This window comes from Dasypus novemcinctus, chromosome 17 (genome assembly GCF_030445035.2).
Source record: "Dasypus novemcinctus isolate mDasNov1 chromosome 17, mDasNov1.1.hap2, whole genome shotgun sequence".
In the NCBI taxonomy this organism is placed as follows: Eukaryota; Metazoa; Chordata; class Mammalia; order Cingulata; family Dasypodidae; genus Dasypus; species Dasypus novemcinctus.
In genome coordinates this window covers 57,789,187-57,801,221 of record NC_080689.1, presented here as the reverse complement: position 1 = coordinate 57,801,221, position 12,035 = coordinate 57,789,187, and the positions used below count along the sequence as shown (strand labels likewise).

The following is a 12,035-nucleotide window of genomic DNA, read 5'->3' as shown; positions in this document are numbered from 1 at the left end:
CAAAGTTATTAACCAGTTAGGTTTCTCCTTCTGTAGAATGCCATTCAGGTCTTCAGCCTAGTTTGATATTGGATTGGTTTATCTTTTTCTTATTGTCACTTATTTTATACTTTATCAGTGCTTTGACCATCACATGTACTTTAAATATCATCTCCCTTCTGTAATTTTCATTTTCATCATAGTCTTGATAAAAGAAGATTATTAAACTTAACATAATTGACTTTTTTCAACCTTTCTTTTATGGTTACTGGTATTTGTTTAGTTTTTTTTGAAGTACTAGGGCTGGGGAATGAACCCAGGACCTCAATTGTTGGAAGTTGGTGCTCAACCACTGAGACACACTTCCCTAAGTTCATTTTTTTGTTTGTTTTGCTTCTTGTTTGCCACTGATTTTTTTTCAGGAGGTACCAGGAATTGAACCCAGGGCCTCCCATGGGGAAGACAGGTGCTCAACTCCTTGAGTCATGCCCACTCCTAGTTACTGCTTTTTATATCTTACTTTAAAATCCTTCCCTACCCCAGGATCATAAAGATTTTTTTCCATATGATCATCTAACAGTTTTATAGTTTTGACTTTCACATTTTATCTACCTTGAATTGATTTTGGGATATCGTTTTAAGGTAGGGGTCTAATTTATTTTTTCCCAACAAATAATCAACTGTTCCAGTACTATTTATTGAAAAAATGTCTTCTTACCACTGATATACAATGCCAGATCTGGCCTAAATCAAATTTCCAGATATATAAGTCTGAAACTAAGGTTATTTTCACTACTGAAAGTCTATGTCACCTAAGGGCATTAAAACTTTTTATTAGGGAAGTGGATGTGGTTCAAGTGATAAGGCCTCTACCTACCATACGGGAGGACCCAGGTTCGATCCCTGGGCCCTTCTGGTGAATAAAAAAGAAGAGAACACGTGCCTGCATGATGAGCCAGTACCCATGTGGTGAGGTGAATGCCTCTGCAGTGAGCCAAATGCCCACACAGTAAGCTGAGTGCCCATGTGGGTGCCTATGTGGTGAGCCAAGCAAATGCACGAGTGCCCACATGGTGAGCCGAGTACCCATGTGAGTGCCCGCATAATGAGCCAGTGCCTGTGCAGCAAGCCAGTGCCCACATGATGTCCATGCAAGTGCCTGCACGGTGAGCCAGTGCCCACGTGGCGAGCCAAGTGCCCATGCAGCAAGTCAAGTGCCCGCGCGGTGAGCCAGTGCCCACACAAGTGAGTCACACAGCAAGATGATGATGCAACAAAAGAGAGACCAAGGGGAGAGTTAAGGTGAAGCACAGCAGAGACCAGGAAATGAGGTGGCACAATTGACAGGGAAACTCTCTCAACATCAGAGGTCCCCAGGATTGAATCCCAGTGAATTCTAGAGGAGAAAGACAAGAAAGGAAGACAAAACAAGAAATAGATATAGATCACACACTGAATGGACACAGACAGCAAAAACAACAGGGAGGGGAAGGGAAAGAAAAAAGAAAACTTATTAGTCATAATTTCAAGACATTTTTAAAAAGAAAAGGACAGCCAATGACAGAGAATCCTTCCTTTGGAGGCATAATACAATGAGAAAAGAAATATTACGTAATTTTAAAAGAGACTGGTTCTAATTCCCATTCTACCACTTGCTGAATACATACAGTCAGACATCTCTGGAGAGCTTTGACATTCTGAATTGTCAAAAATAATGGTACTAAAAAAAGATGGCAGATTCAGAAGCTCCAAAATTCCCACACCCAGAGAAACATTGAAAAATCAGCAAAAACTGGCAAAATCAACTTTCACAAAGATCTAGAAAACAAAAGGTTAGAGTTACTAAACAAATACTAAATAAAGTAAAAGGCAACTTAAAAACCATAGTAAAACCTCATGAATCCTTTACTAGCCCTTCTCACACCCTCCTCAACTTAGTGCATTGCCAATTCATACTCCAAGTAAGGCCCCTGATCCCAAATGATGGAAAGACCTGAGTAACTGTTATACAAATACCGGGGTGCATGTATGTCTGTTACAACCCACCTGATGGCAGCCTGAACCTAGATGCACGCCTCTGTCTCACCTGTCCTAAGAGTTAGATGTAGAAGTGACTAACAAGACTGTTAAAACCCTGTAAGAAAACTAACAAACCACAGCTGCCTGGCATAAATAATTACCAACTGAGACATATATAAGCACAGGGGCCAGGAGGAAAGGCTGCGAATTCCCTAAAGTGGGGCATTTGGAGTATCTGTATATATATGGGAGAATTTATACGGGAATATATACATTCCCAGGACAACAATCATGTGCTAAAAAGACCTGAGAGGACACTATGCCTCACTTCAAGTTGTTCTTTAGGATCATTGTACAGATGGCTAGGCAGTGAAGGAGTGTACCAGCAAAGAGACAATCTGCATAGACTGGGAGAGGTATTTTGTTTCATTTTATTTTGTTAACTCCTGGCATTCAAGAAAATCTCTGCCATAAGACAAGCTGAATATAAGCTAAAGGAACATAAAATTCAGTGACTACCTCAAGGGATACAGTTTTTACAAAAATAATTTGGAAACATCACTAAACAAATAGAATAAGAGTCTTTGACAATAAAAAAGGGGGAGAAACAGCAAATCTTGGGAAAGGAGGAAAATCTGCTGTCTCCTCTTTCAGTGATATTCAACTGTCTAGAATTAACATTAAAATATTCAAATGTCCAGATTCAACAAAATGTCACAAAACACAGAAAAAGGGTAAGAAAGAATATATGAAGAAATAATGGCTGAATGATGAAAGCGGTGAAGATACCCAAGAAACTCAAATGAACTCCAAATAGTAAAATATCAAAGAAATCCAGATTGAAACACATTATACTCAACTGGTCAAATGCCAAAGATAGAAAATACAGAAAGTAGGAAGGGAGAGAAAAAGCACATCATGTTCAAGGGACTCTACATAATATTGAGTGCTCATTTCTTATCAGAAACTATGGAGGATATGTCAGTTGAGCCCTGATTCTCAGCAATATTGTAGCCACACCTGCTCTTCAGGTCATCAGACTCACCCAGGACAATTGATGATGATGATGATGGACAATCCCCATCCCAAAAAGCAAACAATAACTACAACTGTAAACAAAACAGTTCCTTCCATCTGCTCCATAGATCTAAGCCCCGTCTCAATTTGAAGCAGAGTTTGCATCACCATGCCAAAATCCTCAAGACTAAGGAATGAACAAACATAAGGGTGGATTGCAAACATGGACCAAAGCAGACTTATTATTGTAGGAACAAAAGAACTTGTAACATTGATAAAAAGATAGTGGGTACCAGAAGTTCTGAAGGAAGGGAAAAGGAAGAATAAGTGGAACATAGGGCATTTTTTTAGGGAATTGGAATTGTTCTGCATGATATTGCAATAATGGATACAGGCCATTATACATTTTGTCAAAACCTATAAAATTGTACTGTGCGGGGAGAGAATGTAGCTCAAGTGGTTGAGTGCCTGCTTGCCATGCTACAAGGTCCCAGGTTTGATGCTCCATACCTCCTAAAAAACAAACAAACAAAACAAACAAAAATAATCAACTCCCACTGGGGAGGAGATGTAGCTCAGTGGATGAGCGCCTGCTTCCCATGTATAAGGTCCTGGATTCAATCCTTCATACTTCCTTAAAAATATATATAGGGAAACGGACTTGGCCCAGTGGATAGGGCGTCCGTCTACCACATGGGAGGTCCGTGGTTCAAACCCTGGGCCTTCTTGACCCATGTGGAGCTGGCCCATGCGCAGTACTGATGCACGCAAGGAGTGCTGTGCCACGCAGGGGTGCCCCCCGCATAAGGGAGTCCCATGCGCAAGGAGTGTGCCCCGTAAGGAAAGCCGCTCAGCACCAAAGAAAGTGCAGCCTGCCCAGGAATGGTGCCGCACACATGGAGAGCTGACACAAGATGACGCAATGAAAAAAAACACAGATTTCCGTGCCGCTGACAACAGAAGCAGACAAAGAAAAAAGATGCAGCAAATAGACACAGAGAACAGATAACCGGGGTGGGGGTGGCAGGGAGAGAAATAAATAAATCTTAAATATATATATATATATATATATATATATATCATACTCTGCAAAGTGTAAACTATAAAGTAAACTATAGACATGGTTAGGAGCAATGCTTCAATATCTGTTCATCAATTGTAACAAATGTACCACACTCATGTAAGATGTTATCAATAGGGGAAAATATGAAAGGAGGATAGATGTAACTTTTCTGTAATCTAAAACTTCATTAAAAATAAAGTTAAAAATTAAAAAGAAAAATAAATGAAAAAGAAACCATAGAGACAAGAATGCAGTATGATGACATATTTAAAGAGCTGAGAGAAAAATAAAACCTGTTATCAAGAATTCTATATTTGGGAAGTGGATTTGGCTCAACAGATAGAGTATCCGCCTACCACAGGGGAGGTCCAAGAGTCAAACCCAGGGCCTCCTAACCCGTGTGATGAGCTGGCCCACACGCAGTGCTGACACGCTCAAGGAATGCTGCGCCTGCAGGGGTGTCCCCCACATAGGGGAGCCCCACGCGCAAGAGTGGGCCTTGTAAGGAGAGCGGCCCAGCAAGAAAAAAGTGTACTTTGCCCATGAATGGCACCGCACATGCGGAGAGCTGATGCAGCAAGATGACACAACAAAAAAGAGACACAGATTCCCGGTGCCACTGACAAGAATATAAGTGGACACAGAAGAACACACAGTGAATGGACTCAGAGAGCAGACAACTGGGGCGGGGGGAGGGGGGGGGAAGGGGAGAGAAATTTTTAAAAAAAGAAAAAAGAATTCTATATTCTGCAAAACTGCCCTTCAAAAATAAGGGAACTATTAAGACATTTTCAGATAAACAAAAACTGGAGTTGTACGTAACCAATGTAACAGTGGAATGCCAAAGGAAGTTCTTCAGATTGAAAGGAAAGGACAACAGATAGTAGACTGAAGTCATACGAGGAAATAAAGATCTCTAGAAAAGGTAACTGTAAATTATAAATGCCAAAACTCTTGTATTTTTTGTTTATAACACTACTTTTTACTTCTAACATGATGTAAAATATTCCAAATTTTAGTTTTTAACTAAATCTTAAGAGAAATCTTTGCTCTACCTTCTAATATTGTTTCTAACACAATTTGGTGTTCAGAAGACACTTGTTGACTTCACATAGCTGTTTTATGATCTGAATACAATCTTTTTTTTCCTTTTCCCCCTCCCCTCCCCCTCCCCTCCCCCTCCCCTAGCCCGTCCCCTGCCCTGCTGTTTTTTGCTGTGTCCATTTGTTCTGTGATCTTCTGTATCTATTTCTCTTTTTGTCTCCTCTTCTTGTTTTTTCTCCTCTAGGATTCACCGGGATTCAATCCTGGGGACATTTGATGTGGAGAGAGGTTCTCTATCACCTGCGCCACCTCAGCTTCTGGTTTCTGCAGTGCTTCACCTTGACTCTCCCCTTCATCTCTCTTTCGTTGCATCATCATTTTGCTGCATGACTCACTTGCGCGGGCACTGGCTCACCACACAGGCACTTGGCTTGTCACTTGGGCACTTGCCATACAGGCACTCACGCAGGCACTCAGCTCCCTGCGCGGGCACTCACATGAGCACTCAGCTCACCATGCAGACCCTGGCTTGCCACGTGGGCACTCAGCTCACTGCACAGGCACTCGGCTCACCACGTGGGCACTGGCTCACTGCGCTGGCATGCTTTTTCTTTTTCTTTTTTTTCACCAGAAGGGCCCAGGGATTGGACCCAGGTGTTCCCATATGGTAGGCGGAAGTCCTATCACTTGAGTCGCACCTCCTTCCCTACAATCTTATTAAAAACCAAGAATGGTGAAGAATGTCCTAAAAGGTACCATCCTTTAAATGTTACTCACTTTATAACTCAGAGGATTCTAAATCAATAAAATCACTTTTCATTTAGGTATATTTGCTTTATACATTTGTACTCTCGAATAAACACAGAAGTTCAAAATATATCTGAATATTTTTCATCTATATATAGACAAAATTCCAACTAAGCACCTTTTTCAGCTAATTTGGAAAACATTCGAAAAATCTTCTTGTCTTTAAGATATGCATGTCCTTGATTAACAATGAGAAAATATGTTGCATCAGTACAAATGATAGTTTCCTAATGACCTTTTTTGGTATATAAAAAATGTAATACTTGTAAATTTTGTTATAAGAATGGTTTCTTCTCAGCATTGAGTAAATAAGAGTATAACAAGAAACTTTGATATTTATTCAGTTGTTCACAATTCAGTTGATTAAACTGCCCACAAATAAATGAGCTGAATTATTAAAATGGATCCTTTCATTGTTTATGACTATTCTGTTACTATGATTTTTTCTTTTCAGATATCATTTGGAATGTAAGTAAAGCTCCAAAACTAACAGGAGTTATGGGTATTAACCAAGAGCCTGTCTTTATAAGTAGAACAAAAAGTATAATTGGTTTATTGATTTATTTTCTGACTTTTGCATACGTAGTTATCAATAGAATTTGAATACTAACTATGAATTTAGAAAAGTCTATAAAATTACTATATGAAAAGATATTCTCTGCTTTTGTGTCACAAATAACTAGGAATCCAATCATCAAGGATTATTTAAATGTTCTATTTATCAAAAAAAGTAGGTCCTATACTACTTAACTTATAGGAATTCTAAGTTCCTTATTTCATTAACATGAATTATAGAGGAGTCAATCTAAATAATACAGAAAGTCAGTGTTAAGACATGAGTCTTCAACTTGAAAAAAATAAATATAAACTAATGAAAAGGCAGGAGAGGAATGTATGGATCCCTGTATTCCTTCCTTCAGTGTCCCTCAGTGGTTCATGATAAAACAACAACAACAAACTTATTTTTCCTTGGTGGTTCATTGGAAGGGTTTTCTAGAAAAAATTACAATTTTGTAAAAAACTCCATGATGTCTCATTCCTAGATATGCCATGTACAGGTCTCACTGCAGCATTTAATCATTTATTTGAGGCGGCGGACTTGGCCCAGTGGTTAGGGCGTCTGTCTACCACATGGGAGGTCCATAGTTCAAACCCCGGGCCTCCTTGACCCATGTGGAGCTGGCCCATGTGCAGTGCTGATGCACGCAAGGAGTGCCATGCCACACAGGGGTGTCCCCCGCGTAGGGGAGCTCCACGCGCAAGGAGTGCGCCTCATAAGGAGAGCAGCCCAGCATGAAAGAAAGTGCAGCCTGCCCAGGAACGGTGCTGCACAGATGGAGAGCTGACGCAACAAGATGATGCAACAAAAAGAAACACAGATTCCCATGCCGCTGACAACAACAGAAGTGTACAAAGAAGACGCAGCAAAACAGACACAGAGAACAGACAACTGGGGCGGGGGGGGGAGGGAGAGAAATAAATAAATAAATCTTTTTAAAAAAATCATTTATTTGAAAAATATTAAGTACCTACTATGTATTAAGCATTATGCTAGATGCTAAAGATCGATACAAAGATAAATTAGTAAGGGTTCCTATACCAAGGAGCTTATGACCTAGTAGGCTTCATCTAAGAAGAATAAGACAGTTGGAAAGGATCCAAAGATGAAGAACCCATGGGAAATAAAAGTGCTTCCATAGGAGTGCTGACTATGGACATTAACACTTTTCAAGATCCTAAGAGAATGCAGAATGAGAATGTGAGACAGAAACCTTTAAAAAATATTTACTCCAAGTTAAAAACAGAAACCTTTAAAAAATATTTACTCAAAGTCCAGATGTGGTGAATTCAGATTTATTCAAAAAATTTCCCAATACTAGAATTAAAAGGACTCCTCTCAATTTTGGGAATGCTTCAGCATAGGTTATTAAAAGGTAGCACTATTATATAAAAGAAAGAACTATTGATAGAACAGTCAGTTGTATATATAAGATGAAAATACAAATAGGTTCAAGAAGCTATAAATAAATATATTTAATTCCATAATAATTTTACCACCATACCATTTAGTCCAAAATAAATGGACTCTCACTGTTTCCGTTTCCTTGGCATTTCCAGCAAATATCCTGCAATGAGTTGACTTAAACAATGGGAATTTAATGGGTCACGGTTTTGAGGTTAGGAAAAAGTCTAAGTCAAGTCATCATCAAAGCAATGCTTTCTTCCCAAAGACTGGTATTTTGGGGCTGGCTGCCCATGATCCTTGGTCCTGGGTTCCTCAGGCACAGGACAATGCATGTGACAGCCTTTCCTGGCCTCTCCCTTCTCTTTTGGGTTCTGCTGACCTTCAGCTCCTTGTTTCTTGTGGCTTTCTCTCTGTCTGCCTGAATTTTATTCTGCTTTAAAAGGACTCCTATAATAAGATCAAGACCTATAATGATTGAGATTGGTCACATCTTAACTGAATTAACCTTATCAAATGGTGCTACTTAAAATGGGTTCACATCCCCAGGAATGGATGAAATTTAAGAACATGTTTTTCTGGGGTACATACAACTCCAAACCACAACACTCATGTACATATCTCATTCTCCTACACAATAGATTCTTCATATGAAAGGGAATAATCACACAGCATATTTTCAGAAATATGCTATCCTTTAAAACTATAAAGTTCTAGCCCTCAACAGAAACTTTAAAATTATTTTAAAACCCAAAGTTGGACAATGTCTAAATTTTAGATATATTCAACTCTACATACATAGGTATAGAAATTTGTTAAAATACAATGCCATAACATTTAAGTGAATTTGGTCCTTATCCACACCAAAAAAGAAACAACCATTAAATAATTATGGGCTTTCTTATAAAGTCTTATTTGTAATATCCAGTTATAAAAAATATCATAACATAAATATGATCTAGAAATGTAGCATGGCCCTATGGGAAACTATGTGGTCTAAGTAGTTTGGATCTTTATCTCCCAATTATCTTCTGGCAATTAGAAGGATACATTCTGACATTAATTCCCTAGTTCCATAACCTTATAAAATAAGCAACACTAATCAGAAGCTGAAAAGGGTGAGACATAATAAATTAAAATAAACCATGAAAAACTTACTGATTTGATTCGAAGTTGACCACCTACCACCTCAAGAATGGCATGTCTTCTGGACACTCTCTTATCTGTTATCTGCAGGGGAAAAAATAAAAATTTCAAATACAACCACCTCCTCAAAAGAAAAAACAATTTAAAAAAAAGGCAATGTTTCTGAAATCAATAGGCTAGATATGAAATATATCATTCACTCAACAACTGTATATTGAAGTGAAAGTCCTCATTTAATAGATAAGGACACAATTCAGAGATGAAGGGACCTGCCCAAAGTAATGGAACAGTAAATAAATGGTAGAGCCAAAACTCAAGCTTGGGATCTAATAAATACATACTTAGTAGGAAATATTTCAAATACTAGTAATATGTAGTGTCTTATAATGGAAACAGGTTTTTTTAAAGGATGCAAAGTGGTCAAAATGAAAAAAGTATGACTACAGGCTTCGGGGTCAGGCAGACCTGCATTTGAGTTCTCGGGCATCAGTAACAGCTAAGAGAACAGAAAGGTGGGGTGGGGGGTGGGGGGAGTGAAAGCCAAATATTCACAGTGAAGAAAAGTATTGTCTATTTTTATAACTTTGTTTCATATTTTGAGCTGAAAGTATTCGACATATGCTCACAATCATTTCTGTATATTGAAGTTCAAAAATTGTTTGCTAATCAAACCTTCCCCACAATGATGTAAGCACAATAGTTAGGACTACCTTTTTAATTCGTGGCTTATATATAATGAAAACATTTTAAGCACCAACTTTATTTAATACCGTAATTACTTGGTCCATCATTTGGTTACTTTGGTATCACTTGAACCTGGTGCTATCCACATCAGGACCAAGATTATTAGTAAAAGCAGGCAACAGCAATGCATAAATTGAGTTAAACCCACTAATTCTGAAACAAACTCGCAAAATGTGAAATTGCCAGGAATCAATACACTTTTTTTTTTTTAACCAAATAGCAATTCCACACCTACAGCTGTGAATACACAAAATAGTAACATCAAGCATCAAAGCAGAATTTCCCATAATTGAATTTTCCATACAATTACAGTTAATTTTCAGAACATTTTCTAAAACAAAATATTTTAAAGATAGTCCATTTAATATATATATATGTATTATTAAACATAATGACTTTCAGAAAGGTAAATCTCAAGTAACAATTTAACTATCAGAAAAGACAGCACAGGATTTTAAAGGTTCCTATATTCTTTCTCACAATGCACTTCAGTGGGTCAAAAATAACAGCAGTTATTTGATAACTTACTTTACCTTTTGCACAGAACACTCACTTAAATTTTGAGAATCACCACAATATCGTCATGACTATTATTCATATTTTACATATTTGGAAATTAAAACCCAGAGAATTTAAGTAACTTGTGTAGGTCACTCTTCAAGTAGTCAGTACTTCAAATCCACACTCTTATTAATACAAATAAATATCATAGGTGAAAAAAGTCATATGATTTTGTATGTACATGTAATCATTCAGAACTAATTTCAAGAAATGCAAATTATTCTATAGCTGAAAGTAAGAGGTCTCTATTTCTAACTCGGCTACTTTAAGATCTCATTGTTACTTAAGTACTACAAATCAATTTTCTAACCAACCAAGCAATGAACTGTTAAATATAAAACCATGACATATAATGATGTTTCCTATAATTGTCCAGCTGGGTTTTTATTTCAAAACAGTATTTTTTTGCAGGAAGCAATAATGGTCTTCCTATTTCATTCTTTGAAGTAGGCGTCACTGACACTAGCAAGAAAAAGATACTTTAAATAATATAAAAGTCTAATGTGACCTCTAGTGGACACATGATTGCATAACAGTGTAATGTCATTACAAGCTGTGAGCTATACATTACCAAAAAAGGTATTTTAAAGAGTCTTTGAAATTCATGTCTTTCAAAAATTTGGTTATAATGTCCCTTTTAAAACACACGTCTAAAATTTGAGTAAACTACAAAATAACCATTTATGCTGTAACAATGGGAAGCTTAAAGGTTTAATAAATTATAATTAAAATTTATTTTAATTTCAGGAGTTGGATTGGTCACAAACAGATTTTCCTAAAGGTCTCATCACCTGATTTATGTAATAGCCTACCACTTCTTCTTTTACAGAGTGAATATCTAATACATTCCTATTAATAATTAACTGCATTAGCAATTATTTATCAATCAAGATCAACATATTATTTTACACTTACTATGGATTATTTTTTCTAATCCTCTCAATACCTCTGAAAAGAAACATTTTATAGGTAAGAAACTGGAAGTGCTGATTGGTTAAGCAACTACTCAAAGTTCCACTGCCAATAAGCAGCAGGACCAGGATTTGAACCCAAGGAATCTGATTCCAGACCTATCCTGGCTTTTTTTTTTTTTTTTAAAGATTTATTTATTTATTTAATTTCCCCCCCTCCCCTGGTTGTCTGTTCTTGGTGTCTATTTGTTGCGTCTTGTTTCTTTGTCTGCTTTTGTTTCTTTGTCCGCTTCTGTTGTCATCAGCGGCACAGGAAGTGTGGGCGGCGCCATTCCTGGGCAGGCTGCTCTTTCTTTTCACGCTGGGCGGCTTTCCTCACGGGTGCACTCCTTGTGCGTGGGGGCTCCCCCACGCGGGGGACACCCTTGCGTGGCACGGCACTCCTTGCGCGCATCAGCACTGCGCATGGCCAGCTCCACACGGGTCGAGGAGGCCCGGGGTTTGAACCGCGGACCTCCCATATGGTAGACGGACGCCCTAACCACTGGGCCAAAGTCCGTTTCCCCCTATCCTGGCTTTTAACATGATACTGCCTCCCCCAATATCATTACATAAAACCTAAAGTAAAACATAATTGTTTTGATAACTTACCAGTAGCGTAACTACTCGAAACTAAAACATAATAAATAAAGAACTGGAAATAAGGTGAAAACTGCTATTTAATATGTAAGTAGAGAAGATTCCAGCCTTAAATAAAGCTCTGGCATTCAAAGAAGAGGCC

General features: G+C 38.1%; 1 protein-coding gene across 2 annotated transcripts in view; it reads right to left on the bottom strand.

Annotated features, from left to right (window-relative positions):
• The window catches only part of APLF (aprataxin and PNKP like factor), a 135,109-nt gene that overhangs the window by 87,459 nt on the left and 35,615 nt on the right, over window positions 1–12,035 (bottom strand). For both annotated transcript variants that reach the window (XM_004449192.5, XM_004449194.5), the window contains exon 2: window positions 9,051–9,122. In XM_004449192.5, coding sequence (XP_004449249.1) covers window positions 9,051–9,122 — 72 coding nt within the window. The remainder of the gene's footprint in view (window positions 1–9,050; window positions 9,123–12,035) is intronic.